The 19232-nt window shown below is 36.9% G+C and overlaps 2 protein-coding genes across 2 annotated transcripts; one reads left to right on the forward strand and one right to left on the reverse strand.

Annotated features, from left to right (window-relative positions):
* Nucleotides 1-171: 171 nt before the first annotated feature.
* LOC116293970 (coronin-1A) lies at nt 172-7800 on the reverse strand. Its single transcript, XM_031701472.2, has 7 exons — nt 7421-7800; nt 4607-5038; nt 4016-4132; nt 3147-3248; nt 2763-2969; nt 2381-2614; nt 172-1581 (listed from the first exon to the last, which is right to left on the reverse strand). The coding sequence occupies exons 1-7, from the start codon at nt 7613-7615 to the stop codon at nt 1414-1416; spliced, it is 1455 nt and encodes a 484-aa protein (XP_031557332.1). The 5' UTR covers nt 7616-7800; the 3' UTR covers nt 172-1413.
* Nucleotides 7801-8229: 429 nt separating this feature from the next.
* Nucleotides 8230-19222, forward strand: LOC116293966 (sphingomyelin phosphodiesterase 4). Its single transcript, XM_031701469.2, has 18 exons — nt 8230-8356; nt 9581-9667; nt 10353-10565; nt 10838-10946; nt 11105-11169; nt 11879-12030; nt 12179-12335; nt 12827-12898; nt 13013-13146; nt 13944-14034; nt 14312-14409; nt 14792-14915; nt 15287-15326; nt 16016-16182; nt 16811-17035; nt 17478-17654; nt 18003-18131; nt 18548-19222. Exons 1-18 carry the CDS (start codon nt 8336-8338, stop codon nt 18893-18895), a joined length of 2409 nt encoding a protein of 802 aa, XP_031557329.1. The 5' UTR covers nt 8230-8335; the 3' UTR covers nt 18896-19222.
* The last annotated feature ends 10 nt before the right edge of the window (nt 19223-19232 follow it).

The raw sequence follows: 19232 nt of genomic DNA on the forward strand, positions 1-19232 counted from the left end.
TTCCCCAGTAATATGGGAAGTACAGTACCCCAGATGCCCTGTCCACCAATTAATACCTCCATTATCCAACTATCACATTGCGGACAGTTTCTTACACTACTGTCACCTTCCCAATGTGCCACTATCCAGAATAGAAATTCAGTTATTCTCAACTAAATTCAAAACTCCACGTTAAAAAAACTTTTTTTATTTCAATTCAACATTAAAGTACTGACATTTTCTTTCTTGCAAAAGATACATGTTGGCTCCAAAAGATTTTCAATTAAGGCTACACAGTACATGATAATTTTACCTAACATCAAATTATATTTATATTTAATTTACAATACCAACAGCACCTAGATTGCTATCGAAACAATAACAAAAGGTGACTGAAAAGGTAGAAAGCAAAATGATTTTCTATCGCATCCAAACCATTAGGGAATTGAATTTTCTTTAAACTAAATATCAAATTTTGTGAATGAGAGAAACTTTGTACTTTGATAAGATTGTTGAAAACCTAGATTTAAGAGGCATGCTTTTGTTGGTTGATCTTGACAAAATAATCTCAATATTTAACCAAACATTTTCATGTCTTTTATTTTATTCTTTTAAGAATTATTACAAAACCATCTACATTTTTTTCCACTTGAAAACCAAGAAAAATAGACCTTTTAGCAGTTTCAAGTGGAAGTTGGTGTAGTTGTTTAAATCATACATTTTCTGTATTTCTACTCCTACCTTGACTTGAAACAGAATAAGATCTACAGACAAAATATCAGATTGACCTAAAGTCCACAACATTGCATCTAAATCAAGTCTATCCAAGTCCACCTTAATCAGATACATATAATGCAGTGAACAATATTGTAATTTTCTTTAGATGTGTATTGAAAAAAATAAGCGGAGAACTAAGCATGTTATCAAAAGGTTTCTGCCATACATTTATCAGAAATTAGTGAAAAATAATAGTATGAAAATGCAGTTTCTTTGCTGTTCTACTAACAAATAATTATCAAAAGAATGGACTTTTTGGTTCACATAAAACCTAATCTCAAAACTTTAAAACCTTTTTGTTGCCTGTCAATGAGTAACAAGATTCATCTTTTTTCCTACTATGCAGATGTATAATCATGATGTATAAATTCCAGTAAAAAACACTAGTGAAGAAGCAGAAACCATAAAATAACATTAAAGTCCCCTACGCAAATATCAGTTCAGCAATGCCGAACACTGACATTTCTATTTTTGGTTTTCTTTCTTTCTTGTTTAAGTACTATGGTAAGAGCTAGTACAGCTATCTGTTACAAACACAAAACTGCTTTGGATGTAACTAAAAGTGTCACCCAGAAGAAGCAGTTTTGTCTATTTTAACAAGCCTCTCGTCAAACAAATACAAAATGGTAGAAAGCATATAATTATTTAGCTTATCAGTTACTTATCATCATCCTCTTCATCGTGGCCCTCTCCATTATCTTCACCAGCAACAACTGTTTCAAGGTCAGTTACTCTATTTTCAAGTTCAGCATTGCTTTTCTCTAGTTTTTCCACCTTGTTGTTCAGCTTTTTCAAAGTATCAAGAAGCTTATTCACATCCATGTCCTAGAAAACAAACATTGATGTGAGCTGTACTAGTTATTGTCCCCCCTGCAGATCCCCCAGTGGGATACCTAATTCCAATAGCCCACTTCCGAGATATCTTTCAATTGTCACAAACAAAGGTTTTAAAACAAGGCTATGTGCTAAAATAAATTAATTCTTTTCTCCTGTCACAAATTACTGAGCACAAATTACATTATGCATGAAGCCTCACAGTGAATTCTTTGTGCGTGACAAGCAAAGCATATCTCAGAAGTGGGGGCTATTGATTATAAAAAAACTGTTTTCATCAATACCATCATGTCAATATTATTAACTTGTACCATCATTAATACCCCCAACACCACTGTCACTGTCATCATTATCATCACCACCACTATTATCATCATCATCATCATCATCAGGGCTGCAGACAATGTACTGATAACCCAAAAAAAAACTTGTCTTCACTTATCACCACCGCAAGTACAGCAGTGGCGCAGCTCATTGGGGTCAAACTGAAAGCATGTGAAGGCACCTCTGGGGCAGCTGCTATACATTCCATGTATGACCCCGGAGCACAGCTCTAACCAGTTTGAATTAGGGTTGATTTGAGAGGAGGGAGGAAAAACTGAAGGACCGGAAAAACCTTCTGAGTCAGAAAAAGAACCAACCAGCTCACATGGGGTGACTGGGATTTGAACCCCGGACCTCAGAGGTGAGAGGGGAGCATTTTACCACCCACGCCATCCTAACTCCCCTAACAATGTAAAAGAGATCTTGGCAATGTACTGATAGCAATGAAAGAGGACAAATAACTTACCTCTTCTTGGCCAGCAGCACCTCCTTTTGTCTTCTTTGCAGCCAGTTTCCCCTTCAGCGATGACAGCCCAGTGGACTTCTTTGCAGTAGTAGCAGCCTGACCTTTCCCCTTAAACAAAGCCTCAAGGGACATGAGTTTGGGTTCGGCATTCTTCCCTCCTAACCATTCATCAGCTGTGAGAGAGGCATCGCCACCCTGAGTTGGTGGGAATAGATCTTCTTGGAACATCTCAGACTAAAAATGGAGAGATTTTTTGAGTCACAATTTCTTCTAACAAAATGGTAGGAAAATGATCACATGCAATGCATGATGGGATAGCCTGTGGTCCTCTAGACCACCATGATATCAACATTCACGTAATAACACACACATCAACGAGTACCTTTCTTGGAACAGTAAATGAGACAGGTAAAATATGCCCCTTTCCAGTCATTCTGTAGATGCGGCATATTTCATTGATGCTAATGTTGCAGCCTCGCTTTGGCATGAATCCAAAGCCCCTTTGAGGGTCTTTGCCCTGGTAGTTGGTAATCCAGTGGCAGTAGGGTTCTTCATCCACAAGTTCATAGTATCTGATTAGACAGTCACCCTAAAAAAGGGGAAAAAGGATAAAGATGTATGAAAATGATAGAGTTGTGTGACAATATTCCCATTTCGAGTTCGCCTTCGATTGTGTACAAATGTTTTCTTTCATTTTCATGGGTGAAGTAACAATGAAATAAGAGAGGGGTGACAGGCCTATGCAATGAATCAATGCTACTCTTACCTTTCCAATGAGCCAAATCATATTTGTGTCGGGATCATATCGTATGAACTGTACCCCATTTGAAGAATCAATATCCTCCAACGTCAGCTGTTCTAAATTTTTCTACGAAGAAAGATATTATGGGTATTTGAGAATGCAACATACATAGACCTCATAATAGTTTTGTCTAATATATGTATGTGAAACATTTGAAAATTGACGTACTACTGTATTTTACTCGTTTAAAAGTGGCACCTGAATAAATGCCGCACCTAAGACCAAAATTATTGATAAGCGCCACCCCTGAATAAGCTCTGCTTTTAATCATACAAAAATATTTGGGAAGTCGAATTCCTGCTCATTAAAAACTTTCTTACATCCAAGCTGCCATCATGTTATTAACATACATAACAGTAGGGGAACTTTCCATTGAATTTATTTTTATTTATTTATTCATTTTTTAGTATTCAAATCTATTGTTGATCAATTGGCATTGAGGTCGTTTTCACATGAAGCCATGTGAAGTTTGTTTTTATTTAAGTTTTTATTCTCAGTTATGTCAAGACCCTGAACGTTGAGATTCAAACCTGCATTATCCTGTCTTCCATACTTGCAGTGACAGAGATTGCAAATCTCCTTAAGTGACTAAAGACATTTTGACTTATGCTTTTCAAATTATGCAGTTATTTTTGATATTTGAAAGAGTTTTACAGTAAGAACAAAAACTTTTATTAAATATTTTTTCCAGATTGTTCAAGTCAAGTTCAGTTAATTCAATAATTTTGCCACAAATACACCAATTTTGTCATATTTTGGAACCCTGTTTTCGGTAGAAGTTCACACAAATAACTTTTGAATAACTGGTAGTTTTTAAGGCAACTTTTACTTACATCCCAAATGGCATATTGTCGTTCACTCATGCGAGAGAATCCTGTTGTGAACAGGTTGTCAGTCTTGCTACAGAAAGCAATTTGTTGTGGCTTGCTTCCCTCATGGCCCTCACACTTCTAAAAAATAAAGCCCTTGTGAGAATGCTGAATTACATATACATGATTTGTACATATTTCATTACTAACATTGGAGTTAACAGAAAGCCAGAATGGAGTGAAATATGTCATGGAGCAGACCCTGTAAAAAATGAGTATTTGGTCAAGTAAAGATATCTTTAGTAACGACTAATACAAAAATATCCCAAAATATGTACAAAATATGTAAAAAAAAAATGTAAGAGGAGGAGGTAGAAAAAAAAAAAAAAAAACCTGTATAAGAAATATAAGGAAAAGAGACAAAAAAAAAAAAAAAATATATATATATATATATATATACAAAATATTTAATCATGAATTATTTGACTTTTGTTTGGATACAAAAACTAAGAATCACTCAAAATAAAATAAAAAAATCAACCTGGCAATTCTAAAACTTGATCATTAGGTTAAAAACAAACAAAATGGACCAATTGTTTATGTCTCATAACTAACCTTAACGACATCCCCAGATCGTGGATCAAGTATTCTTAGCTTTTTGTCTTTACAAGTAGTGGCAATTTTACTGCCGTCATGATTCCATGCTACACAAAAAATAGTGTCTGGATGGCAATCAATCTCTGTCACAATTTCACCAGATTCCAGATTCCAGACACAAATCAAATTGTCGTGGCTGGCGCTTAACAAGATGTTCTCTGCAGTTGGGTGCCACCTGACTATGCCAACTCTACGCTGGTGGTGGGAGAGGGTAACAAGTGGGGTCGTTAGGTCATGGGCTAGACCAGTGTCAGGAATTTCCCAAAGCATAACCTTCATATCTTCAGAACTGGAGGCAATCATGTTGTCATTGAAAGGATTCCATGCTAAATCCAAGACATCTCCTTGGTGACCAGCAACACGGGGACTGTTAAGTTCAACACGACCAGTCTATACCACAATAAATAACCAACAGAATAGTGTCAATTAGGTACACCCAAGTCAATCATAGGTGTGCATGCTCCACTTATTCTGACTTATTCTGACACAGAGCCCTGTGTCATGTCATGTCATTTGGTCAAGTCAAATTATGCAGGTAATTCTTTCACATATTTTCAAAGCATTAGAAATAGGGAAATTTATTATTTTAACTTTATTTTTATGATTTGTGTTATCGACACATTGAAGTGGTTGCAATATAAACATGATTTTCAACCTTTGTGATTTGTCTGCCATGTTGGTGTCCCTCAATGGGACACCAACAGACCTATACATTTTAAATAAATTATTATCATAATCAATCACTTGTATCTTCGTATCTAAAACTTCTTTAAACTAGAACTTTGGCTTAGATATATCAGGGTTCGTGCCGAGGTAACCACTTAAAATTCAAGGACTATTCAAGAAGTATACAAGGACCCAAAAATGAATTTTCAAGGAGTATGTTCAGCTAACAATGCCAAGGTTTTGCACGGTGGTTGCACATGGCCGACCTTCAGATTTTCTGATCTTTCTGACTAGATCTATTTCAGAACCATGCAAGTAATGATCAAAGCAAAAATTCACGGAGTTTTTAAGGAGTTTCACTAATATCGTAAAATTCAAGAGCTTTTCAAGTGCCCTTAAAAACGTGAACTAAATTCAAGGAGTTTTCAGGAGTCTAAGGAGTAGCATGAACCCTGTATATAGTCTTGGTGGCTCTTTCGGTCTATGGAAGTTTTCTTTTATACAAGTCCTGGAAAAATTTTTTACTGCAATAATTTTCTTAAACATGCAAACTCTGTCTCTCTTTTGTCAGAAAAATCCATGCATCAGGGATTTTGGAGTCTTCTTAAAATTTGAACGAAATAATGGTACTAAAAGTGATTCCTATTGATTAGATAGACAATATGATCATTCCTCAATGCTTTTCCTGGAGATTATGGAAATGTTATTCATTAGGAAAAAAAAATTTTGTATGGGAATGTGTAACAATCCTGAAACTTTACGATACTCAAAAATACCAACTACTTATTCTTACATTGTCTATAATTTATTACTTTGAGTGTTGTTTGAAGTTTATGTAGGGTTTGCGTATTCGTACGTGAAATAAACAAATACATTTAAAAATAATTAAATTGTTATATGGGAATGTGTAACGATCCTGAAACTTTACAATACTCAAATATATCAACTACTTATTCTTACATTATCTATAATTTACTACTTTGAATGTTGTTTGAAGTTTATGTAGGGTTTGTGTATTCGTACTTGAACTAAACAAATACATTTAAAAATAATTATCCTTAAAAAAAGTGAAATATGACACCTTAGTTTATCGTTGAATTTTACAGCTCACAGAAAACTACATTTTATACGGACAATGACATTATTACCTACATTAATAATGGGTGGGACTGAATAATTTAAATTAATTTAAGTACAGTACAAGGAAAATTCCATCACTTATTAAACAATAACTACAACTGTAACGTCTGAAATCACGGAAATCAAAGTTTTGGAGCCAAAATTATTTCTCCACCAAGAAAATATTTGTTTGACATTGATAGCCATCGGATTTTTCGTTTTTATTTAAAAAAACACATTTCACAATCTAGGTATTAGAATATAGGAATTTCTCTTGATAAACATGGATCTTGAAAAAAATATATCGTTACTTCGGTGGAATATTTTGTAATATTCTGTCCAGATCTGTCGGTCTGACTTGGACTTGAATCTAGTAGAATTATGGAAGCTAATAAACAAAGTTAATTCTGAAATACAGAAGTCAAGTTTACTCGTTGGATGTCATAATAAACAGATTGAAATCACAATTACTGACAGATGGCTATCACAGGAAATCTCTTTTCAAAGAAAATGTTCTTGAAGTGAAAACGAAATTTTGTCTGAAATACTTATTTCATGTAAAGAAAGAAAGAATTTCGAGAATCAATGGGCAAAAGTGTTAAGAATCAAAGCTTTAATGAGATAAAAAGAGATAATTGAGCAATTTGACTTCTTTTGATGGTCTTATGGACGCGATCAATAGGTAAATAAGTGTGCAACAACTTGAATCCCAGAGATCTCTTTATATGGTCATGTATTTTACCTAGGCGTTTCATCCAACACGTTCATGTCTTCACGGAAGTTTAACTTCAAGAGAATAAAGATAAACCTCATAAAATACTTATTCCAGGTCTTTAAGGAATCTTCGAATCAGTACTATCTGATTAAAGAACGTGGACAGATTTTCTGGGTTTCCCTTGATTAAATATTTGTAGAAGAGTCTAGTTGGAGGCCATATGACCTGTTTAATACATTGACTCCCACATTTTAGTCATACCAAAGTCTTACCTTGCTCAAAGGAAGCACTAGAAAAGCTCCACCGCCAGCAGATGCAAGGCACACTGCTACAAACTTAGGGTTGACAGCACAAAAAGGAGCTTCCCAGGAGTTTTTTGAGACTTTGATGTCTTCAAATGTTTCCTCCTTTCGCGGGTCTTTGCCGAAAACATGGCGGAAAAGTGACTTTCGTACCACTCTAGACATCTCTGAAGCAATAAGTTGGGTATTAAATTGTACTCAAAGGTTGGAACTTCTTATCGAAGTGGTGTAAAGAGTCTTAGATGAGTGTCGGGTGGAGAAAAGGCTCAGTTATTTTCAGTCTTTTCCAACGAACCGGCTCAGCTCTGTTTGAACATGAAGAAGGAAGAGGAGGAGGAGTCAAGGCAGAGAGGGGAATGAGAACGAACCACACAGGAACCCCACCCTTGAGGAAGGAAGGAAGCTTTTATTGCATTTTACTAATACAATAAGTACGAGTCTTTCGTCATAAGAATTATTATTTTGTAAACATTTTTTTCGCGTACCCTATGAAGCAACTAAATTGCCACTACTTAGGTTCCCTTTTTGAATAAAAGTTTTAACTTGAAATTAGGACAGCAAGATTTCACTTTTGGGAGAAAGAGCAAAATTTCATATTCTTTTCGTTCGTTTGTTCTTTTGCAAAAATAAATTAAAACCTATGTATTATAGCCTGCGTTCCATCCGGCCTTTTTTTTCATAGTCTCTATCATATACAGTTTATCAAACACCACAGGAACCCCACAAAAAGTGATCGTGAAGTCTTTCGGCTTGTTTTGGGCTTCCTGTGTCATGTTGAACAAAATGGCGGACAAGTCGTACTGACAGCAAGAAAGTTAAAACGTCGAACTGCATTACCTTCTACAGCGTATTTATAACATTTTGTGACAAAATAACAGTACTAGGATGAATTCAGATGATTTTAAGGTAAGGTTTTCATATGACAGGACAATAGAAAGTGTGGTTTCGTACTTATTTTAAAAGCTTGTAAAGTAAAAGTTTTTTACCACATGCTGGAACGAAAGGTTCGCCTACGTACTGCATAAAAGCAATCAGTTGATTAGACATAAAACCTTTGAGTTGTTTCATTTCTAACCACTCCACTACGCATACCAACATATATATTTCAGCAGCAGAGAATTGCCTTTATTTGGGCTGCCTGTGAATGATGCAAATTTCCCCAAATTATTAATGGTCATGATGGCGTAAAATGGTAAAAAAAAAACAACATCGCGCTGTATTTTGAGACTATTACTTCAAATAACTATGTATAAACATCTTAAATACTACAATAACAACGAACATATAAAGTTATATGCTGTTAAAAAAAGTTTAAGAGTCCTATTGAATTAAATGTTGGCTATTAAAATAACAATCTCTCCCAATGTGGGATGTGTTGCTGATACCTTTTGTGACATAAGCCATTGCTATTCATTTGCCAACCAGAGATTGGTTGGCTGGTGACACAAACACCTCCCGTTTAGCTCAGTAATGGTAAGAGCATCTGCCTGTTGAGCAGGAGGTCTTGATTCAAGCCTCAGCCAGACCAACACTCAAGGTCTTAATATAACTGAGGTGAAAGGGCTACTATATCTGCAAATGGTTAGACCTTCACATGGCTCAGATGACCATGTAAATGGTGGTCCACTCCCTAATTAACTAGAGATATTAAAAGAGGACCACAGGTTTATCGGTAAATAGACCCCTTGCATGTGATGTCAAAGCAGCTCAATCTGGGGAACAAAACAAAAGAATTCCAAACTTCTGAGAATTGGAATTGGAACCTTTTGTTTTGTCCCCCAGGTTCAGCTGCATTCCAAAGTGTTGCAAGGGGTCTATACTGTCAAGTGTCATCTTCTATAAACAAAGTTCATTCATCCATCCATCCACCCACCCATCCATCCATCCATCCATCCATCCATCCATCCATCCATCCATCCATCCATCCATCCATTCTTCCATCCATCCATTCATTCATTTATTTAAAGCAACTTGTGACAAACTTTTGTAAAAATAGTTGACATATTAACATCACAATGTTTTTGCTAGTAAACATGAAGTATTACTATTTTTTGTATGGATGTTTTCTGGAATTGAAGAGTTAAAAGGAGTTAATCAACATGAATCATTATTATCATTTGCAATTACCAGAGAAAAACCAGTATTGCCCTCCAAAAGTCTTCACTAAGTCAAAGATGTGAGGAAGTCCAAAAAATAATTGATGACTATTCCACTAAGGTGCGTGAAAATTGTGTCATTTGAAAGGCTTAAAAGGACCACTACTCATTCCTTTTAGTTATTTTATGAAAATTTTGATGAATATTTCTGGCATCCAATTCTGATGCATATACAGTAGCTGAGTCCTGTCATCTCAAAACCTAGATATCTCAAACTTCACATTATCTCAAAAATGAGGCTGTGTCCTGTGAACTTGCAATATCATGAACCTCCATTATTACATGTATTTCAATCCTTTTACCTTGTTCCCAGGAGGTTAAAGTGTATGGGACCTCTCTGTATTTATCCTTGAAGTTGTTATGTAATATATACAAAATGAGTGGACAATCTGCATGGGCATTCACAAACGAACCTTATGAAAATGAGAGGAAGGCGAGTTATCATAAAGCCCATATAGATCGGCCATGTATATTAAAGGTCTAGGTTAGTTCTTTTGTTTCCTAATAAAATTTTCCAGATAAGAGTGAATCTAGCAGAGAAAATTCAAGTTAAAATTTATGCAAATTGAGACGATTCTGTATGAACATTTACAAACTCCTCTAAGGTCATGATTTCTATTGTGTTTTCCTCATGAATTATTGATGAGTTTGATAAAGGTGTTTATAAATGCCTTATATAAATCAGTTAATTACATTTTTTATGTGGAATATTTTTTGTCTATTTTAATTTATTTTTAAATCAACAGGAGCTACATGGATTTTTCCCAGAGCTTCTTGGAAGTATATTTGGTTATAGCAACAATAATAATGACTGGGGACTTAGAAAATTATCCCAGCGATCTGGAGCATTTGAACAACTATCAAAATTCCTGGGGCCATCTGGAGCGATATTCAAGTTGATTGACAAACTTCAAGTTGATGGATACTTAAAATATGAATTCTTCATCAAATGTCTTCCAGTAAGTATTTGTTCATTTATTCACCCATTTGTTCTTTCATTCATCCATTTGTTCATTCGGTACATTGACTTCAAAAGTCGTAAAAACCTTGACGTTTTCTATGATTTGCAGAAAAAGGGGTAATTTGCAAAACATTTGACACACACACACACACACATATATATGATATAAAAATTATATTTTGCCACTCAAAATACTATATTAATATTAAAGTAGTGAGATCCATCTGTTGTAATCACTAGTAAATATTGTTTTTTTATCGCTTTTTACAGATGCCATCCCAAAACTCATTAGCAGAGGGGAATATCCCAGTTCTTTACCACAACAAAATCCACATTTCCAATACTGCCAGTTCTAACTCTTCGAGAGTAGTACTTCTTGGTATCCTTTTGAATAATATGCATTGATTGAAAATTGTTGCTATACCAATGATTAGATTTTACTTATGTTTATTAGCAGTAATGTCATTCAACTTTTGGGTTAAACAGGGTCTTTAGTTTATTTCAATTGTTGATTGTCATTTCTTAACCCATTGCTAGATGCTTTTGAGTACTTCATGTTTCATTTTGCTTACTATCTTGTATATCAACAGAACATTAGCAGTGTAAGTAATCAGGAATAAATATTCCAATGTCATAATGGTATCACATGATAGGACTCTAGTAAATATTGACACCCCCAAGTCAGTGTCAGTATGGAGTCAGTATAGAGTCAGTAGAGTATGGGTAGTGTTTTTCAGCAGGCTGTTGGTTAATGTGGTTGGTAGTATTTTTGGTAGGAAGTCAATAAGCATGTTAATGGCATGGTTATAGTCGATACCCTTCAAACACAGATTTAGGGGTCATATTCTCTACTATATATACCATATCTTGTGAAGGCCATAAGTGAGGGCCATGAGTTAGATATGAGGGCCATAAGTTAGATTTGTGAGGGCTGTAAGTTAGATAACCCACTGGGTTAATACGTCACCCTCTTTAAATAAAGTTTATTGATTGATTGATTGATTGATTGATATCTGCTTTAATAAATAATAATAATAAATAAATAGGATTTAGCAGTGGTATTTCCACAGAGTGGCTCTTCATCCACTGTAATTCCATTTGGAATTTAGAAGTTGATTTTTGCATAGGAAAGGATACTAGGGAACCCGTAAAACCCTTGTAGCACAGGAGAGAGCCAACAAACAACTCTACTCACATACCACACTGAGCCCAGTGGGACTGTAACCCGGGTCGCATTGATGAGAGGCGAGTCATGCATCCTAACAAAAAATCTCCTTTTTGATTGTATTAGTTTGAATTGATTTCTTTTAGACATCTCAAGATTCAAATGGGACAACTGAAGTCCAGACATTATACTTGGCCATCCTTGAAAGCTATCTTACTCATTTTTTGTCTCCTGCGACATCAATCCAACCTAACACCTCAACATCATCAAGTCTGTCTGGCAGAAATCAAGCACCTTGGTTAGTATATGCAGTATTACTTGAGTTAATACTGACTTTGCGGACATTAGTCTCTCTCTTATTCACTTGTCGTATGTGACACAGGAATATAATCCCAACTAGTAACCACTGGTCATTATCTATTTTATTATGTGTTCATTTGTGGTAGGTACAGTACAGGGAGCTTTCACAGGTTGCCACAGAACCAGGCACAGTTTAGCGGTCTTATCCGAGCATCACCGTCAGGACATATTCCTCCAGTCCAAGGTCACAGTACATATGACCATAGCACCGGAGAGATATGGAAGTCTGAAACTTTTTTACAGGTAAAGCACTGCAGGAAGGATAAATTAAGGATCTCATCACTGGTGGGGATATGGTGGTGTTAACTTGTACTTACTAGCTATAATTCAAAATGTCTGGGGTTTTGGCAACTTTCATCTGTTATTGGCTAGTATTTTTTGTAAATGGTCAAAGCCAAAAAACAGGTCTGGGGCTGTGTTGACCTCATAATTATGACAATCGATGTAATAAAGTATTGGTAAGGTGTGTGTAGTGTTGGTTGGGAAGAGGTGCTATGGGTAAGTGATGGAGTGTAAGAAGGGTTTGCATGGGATGTCATTAGCATAGTGGTGTTGATAATGAGTGTAACAGCTGTTGCTGGTGTGTTCGTTGGATGTGGGGAAGATGCCAGTCAGGTGTGGTTGCTGCTGCTGGGGTCTGTATTTGTGTGTAGTTTATTGGTGAGTTTTCAAATAAAGTGTTTTAAGAAGTTTTTCTGGTATTTTTTGTCAACTGCGTCCTTTGCATGTTGCAGATCCTTATTGAGTTTTGGCTCAACCAGAATACCATGGATTCTGTAACAAGTAATGTTCTTTCACATGGACAGGTACTACTAAATATTATTATTTCAAAACCTTGTTTTCTGTGTTTGTCATTGTAATGCTTCCTATGCTTCCCCAACTAATTTGATATTGATATGACTTATGTTTTACGTTTTTAGGTTTATTTCATGCCAAGTGTTGATTTAGTGCAGGCTGTTAGAATGTTAATCAAGCAGGTTCACTTGTTTGTGTATGACAGTGGAATAGAAGCCTTAAATCAATCTGCTCTCAGTCCTATTGAAGAACTAAAGAGGTAAAAAATATTGCATATTCCTAGACATGAAGCACTGCCTAGCGCAGGGGCAATTGCCCCCTTTACTTTCGGCACCAAAAATAATTCATGCGGGATTCCTATGGATTTGGTGGTTAAATGGTACATTGTACCTTCTATATGTAACCGGCGGCAAGGCGCTCAGCTATGAATCAGATTGCAAGTGGTTTTGACAAAAGAATTTATTGAAAAATTCACACAACTTTACAATACATGAAAAAAAAAACGGGAACGAGATTACAGGATATCTCTAATGAAAACAAGAAAAATATTTACAATGAGATAAAATAAATTTGTAGCTTATCTAAATAGCTAAAAGTTATGAATAAAATACAGTTTTGCTAGATATAAATAGAAACGGAAATACGTAAATTACGTACGGAAATTATTTCTTGCTTACGCATTTTCCACGCAAACAGTTAACTAAAGAATTACATTCCTATGTGTACACGAGGCATTCCTAATTAAAAATATAGATTTATGTCTAAATAATTACTGTCCAAAATAGTGTCTTTTGACTCTGTCACATATAGTGTTGCAGTAGTTTACCCACCTCTCATGTTTGATTCCCAGTCTTAGCATCATGTGTGAGTAGTGTTTGTTGGTTCACTTCCTTGGCTCAAGTTTTTTTCCAGTCCATGGTTTTCCTCCCTCTGCAAAACCCAGCAAGCTACATTCTAATTCAATAAATCTGTTAATTAGCCATACCCTGACTTTGATCAGCCAATAGAATTTGAAGGTTTTGAATTTGAAGTAAAATGTTTTCTATTTCTTTGAAGGAATGTCATTCAACAGATGTTACAGAAGAAGCTGTATTGCTTCATTAGACACGGTTTTGCTCACTGGCCTCTAGATCCATCCTTTCGAGTGGTAAGTTAAATCAACCATCATACATTCTTCTTCTAACCAACATCTTTCATACTATAAATTTTTCTAACAAATAAGACTATTTTTATTGTCATTTCTATCATTGCAAGTAAAGGTCACCACTGTTCTCACATCAATGCACAGGCAGGGTTAACTTTCAAGATAACGCAGGGAACTGTGAAAAGGCTATTATATTTGAAGATTTTACAAGATTTTGACAGAAATGACTTATCTTTATTTATTTATTTATTTTTGTATTTATTTCTATACTTTTTTTTAGATTGTAGAGACATGGCTAAGTTTTATTCAGCCCTGGCGATATGCCAAGAATCCTCAGGCACTCAAGACTGATTCTACTAATGTATTTAGCCAAGAATGGTGAGTTATTTAGTGACCAATAGAATAACATGGTGGATGGAAAGCCTCACAGGTTTTGCAACCCACTTGAAAAAGGCTACCAATAGATCAAATTAGAGTTTAGAAGTTGATTTTTGCAGAGGGAGGAAAAACCAGAGAAAAACCTTCGAAGCACAGGAGAGAACCAACAAGCAATCGAACCCAGGTCACCTTGGTGAGAGGCAATATTACACTCACCACTACACCACCTTTGCTTTCCTAAATGGTCAATTGAACCTGTCAAAGAAGTATGGCAAATATGGGTGCATATGCCAATCAATTTAGATTGATAAACTACATAAATTAAACCTAAGTGTGGAACAGAAAGCGTTAAAGTTTGTTTCAATCTTTTTTCTAACTGCAGGACTTCTTTTGTACAAGAAAACTTCCTATTTTATACTGAGGTTTTACAGGAGTTTGTCCTGCGAGGGTTAAAACTGGATCTTTATTCTCACAAAGATGTTTTCATTCTGGTTAGGGTTACCAAGGTAGCACAACAATCCAATGCCTTAAATATTACCAAAACTTGAGAAGCTAAAGCCTCCCTCTTTTCAGAGTCCCTTCATGCATATCCCTTCCTTCTTGGTCTCTCTTTTCTTCCAGATCTCTCCCCCCCCTCCCCCACCACTCCAAATAACTGCTGCTCAGTCACCAGTCATGATGATGATGTTAATAATGAACATATTTAATAGTGAATGAGCAGACATAGCTTGTTTCTTGCTCAATGTTACTGGTCAAAATGACTGGCAAAGCAAAAATGTGACTGGACAAGTTCCAATTCTGGCTGGGCGTTTTCATTAACCAACTGTTATTTTAACAACTGCTATGTTGACATGTGTGTTTTCTTGTACCATTGAAGGTTTTTGCTCAAGAGGGACTTGCAGATGTCATTCAGGAAGGTATGTAAAAAATGACATTTATGGATAGCTAGTAGAATACAGACAACAATGAAACTTAGGAAGACAATGTATCCCCTTCTGGGCTTGCTGTGGAAGTTGTTCCTTTCAGTCGCTCTCAGCCAAACTAATATAGACGCTGGTAGGCAACCAATAAAGAATGCAGAAGAGATCGTGTTATTGGTGCCTTGCCCCACTTCCACAATGACACAACCTGTTGTTTAGGCCATGCTGTTATCTGGAACGAATCAGCTTGTCCAGGAAATGGTCTGGTTAACTGAGGTTCTCTTGCAATGGTATTATGTAGTTTGATGATATAGTAATTATAAATTTAATCTCTTATGTATATACCTGTATTGCTGTTTCCCGTTATTCCTATATTTGCCTTTGATTATTTGTGGTTTCAATTTCATATCTATATATTATGTAGTTTGAAAATCTTGTAATGATTAATTTAACTTTTTTGTTTTGGGCCAAATCGTAAACCAATTAATTAATATTTTGAACTGAATTTGTCTACCCACATGAAATAAGTTTTGCATGTATGTATATGACATAGACTATGAAGTGTGACTACTCTGCTACTTCTTATGTATCCCAATACATTTCAAAGGGGTGTCTCTCCTTATATGATTGTGTACATGTATCATATTTATCTCAATCATTCAACCATTCCATTTCTGTTTCTTTAGTTGAAAAGCTACTTGTGCAACCATCTGTGAATGCTAAAGGACCTCTGAGAGGGTCCCCTTCTAGTATGGGTGTGTCATTAGGGTCCTCCTTGAGATCTAACATGATGGACTTGGAAGGACCTTCCTTCTCCTATGTGCCAATCTTTCAGGAACCCGGAAGTGAAAAGGTAATCTTTCACCTTGTTCTTAGAAATTGAAAATTACCCTGAACATTTGCATTATGTAGTCATCTTCTACCACTACCAGACTTCCTGAAAAATGACGCTACAAGGCTCGGTCAGGATACGGAATTCCCGACCTACGCCAATCACAGTGCGCGAAATTCCACCTCTACATGGGGCGAAATGCATGAACATCCTTCTATTTTATCGAACCCTGAAACAACCTCTGTTCTGATCAAAGTCAGGGCATGGCTAACTCACAGATCGAAATTTAGCGTGTTAGGTTTGGCAGAGGAAGGAAAAACGGAGAATTCGGAGAAACAAGGGAAAAATCCAATTATTTCTTACATGCAATACCGGTTCCATGAATTGAACCTGAGACCCCCGGCAGAGGTGAGAGCACTAACGAAGCCACTGTTGATTACCAGAACGGCACGGAGACAACACGTGGTGATTTCTATTGTCTTGTGATCATTGAAATTGTTGGGTTACCAAATGGGGTGGGCACGTGTTTGCCCCACAATCCATGCCATTACCAGCGTATTGGTCAACCATAACTAGCGTATTGATCAACAACTGGGTATATTAATGAACGTTTTTGCGCGCAGCTAACAATTATTTTTTCCCCTATCAGCTCGAACGTCTTCGTTTCAACATCTCCAGTGCGTTGGCCAATATTCGTAACAAGCATCCGGGCATGGCTGGACAGACCACACAGGCAGCCCAAGGCCCTATGGCGTGGTTCAAGAGCCTGTTATCAGGAGAGTTTTTTGACGAAGATTACAGCTCGAAGCGGGACACGGATAAGGTCGCGTTATACCTCGAACAGTCATATGAGAGCCTCGCCAGTATTGTTAAGGTATTAAGACATGGTTAGAAATCAGTACATATATTTATACCTTGTGAAAAAATGCCTCCGTTGTGATCGGCACCCCTCTCCTTAGACTTCCACCGCCCTTTGTATATCTCGTCACTCGCCAAATACTCGCTTCGCTTATTAAAGAACTGCTCGGCATACAAGAGAGGTCGACTTGGGGCAAGTCTACCCTCTCCCCAACTTGCTGGAAATTCCAAGTAGGTCACGGTTGCGTGACTTCTTTTACCACACTAATGCTGACCAATGCAAGCATCTTTACCCATGACACTTGAGAAGATCCCAAGGCATTTTGGAGAACGTTATGCACAAATCGAAAAGGTCTATTAGGACATTGCTTTGATTGCGTGACGTCGCGATTGCGTGACATCGCGATTGCATGACTAAGGCAGTGATATTACAAGTTTGACACTATTGTTCTTTGCAGGTCAGTAGTGACGTGACCGATTCAGGTGATCAAACAATCCCGCGGGCCACCCCCAGTGGAGCGAGAGACAGGACTCTTCCTAGTTTATCATCAAGTACTAGCTCTCAGGGATCTATACCAGAGTGTATTCAAAATGAGCGAGGGCAGTTGATTGTTACGCACAGAGGAAGATTCCAGGTATGTTATGTCTCTTTCGGGCCTCCGTCTGCTATTTTCTCTTTTCGACTTCTACTTCTCCCTACCTCTGTCCTTCTCCTTTCCTTCTCTTCCTCCCTCCCTCCCTCCCTCCTTTCCTTGCTCCATCCTTTCTTTCCCCTTCCTATCATTCGTTCATTCTTTCGTTCGCTTGTGATAAGATTCATCTCATGCTCACTTTCATGCTCACTCATTCATCCGCTCGTTCGTTCGTTCGTTCTTTCATTTATTTATTCTTTCATTCATTCATTCTTTCTTTCAACACGTTTGTTTGCTTTCTTGCTCTTTTTTCCTGTATTATCTCAACAAGGTTCTGCCTTTTCCCAACAGATGATAAATGGTTTGCGTCGATTTGAAGTACAATACACTGGCGACCCTGAGCTACAGCCAATAAGGAGCTACGAAAATCCAACTCTTGTCAGACTTCTTTATCGATTTTCTACCTATCTCAACTCCAAGGTAAAATGTCCAATGGAATATTCCTCGTATTTGATGGCATGACAACTACAGGATATTCATTGTGTTCCTGTGGTATTGCAAACTTCTTTTCGTACTTCCTTTCTATCAACCGACCAATCTACCCATATACCCAACCTTATTTGCTCATCTACCTACCCAACTACCTACCTATCCACCTACCTACCCAACTACCTACCTATCCACCTACCTACCTATCAACCTACCTACCCACCTACCTGCCTACATACATACCTTACCTACCTACCCATCTATCTACCCACCTTCCTACCCGACTTCCCTCTCTTCATAATCTTTTTTATTCCTTCCTTTGTTCCTTATATTCATCCATCAATCTTTTTTCCTCTCTTTACCTTAACCCTATCGGTCCTACAATCTCTACTTTTCCTATTTATTAGATTGGTGACCACCTCCATCAAACGTACAATAATACAGGATACCTGAGCACCATAGCATGTACACTGTCCCCATGTCTCAAGACCCCCTCACATAACGGCCCAGGCACTTCACCGGTATCAAATGCCCAGACCTGTCACGCGGTTCGGGATCCTCGGATAAGTTTACGTTTTCTCGCATCGTACAAGACAATGTTCTATCTCATCATGCTGTATCTACTGTGCAAGGTTTTCTCGCTCAAATCATTGACTATACTAGCTTTGTTTATCCTTGTCCTGTTCTTCTCTTTTATGGGACATGTCTGTCCGAAGCACTGTGATAGTGATACTCTGCAAAAGAAACTGTTCTGAAGTGACTGGACGTTATCACCCTGGAACATTCTGCAAACTGAAAGTCCTTTAGGAGATCGTTTTTCTATAGAACTAATGCTAGAGCGGAAACAGCAAATAAAACGTGCAAATCAAAATCACGAGATTTCATGGCTGGATATTTCAGAAGGTTATTATGAATTCGGCTCTACAAAGGTAAAGGAGATCAGACTCCTTTACCTCCTCACCTCTTTCATCAACTCCGCATATGGTCTTTGACTTTTACGCGGTAGAATGTATTGCATGACACGATAGTCACGTGATTAAAATAATATGACAGGCTTGTGGGCGCTGTATCTAAAGCTAACATATCATTTCA

Source organism: Actinia tenebrosa, unplaced genomic scaffold, assembly GCF_029948245.1.
Source record: "Actinia tenebrosa isolate PJP-AT-01 unplaced genomic scaffold, QUT_ActTen_1.0 PGA_scaffold1__47_contigs__length_23844297, whole genome shotgun sequence".
Classification (NCBI taxonomy): Eukaryota; Metazoa; Cnidaria; class Anthozoa; order Actiniaria; family Actiniidae; genus Actinia; species Actinia tenebrosa.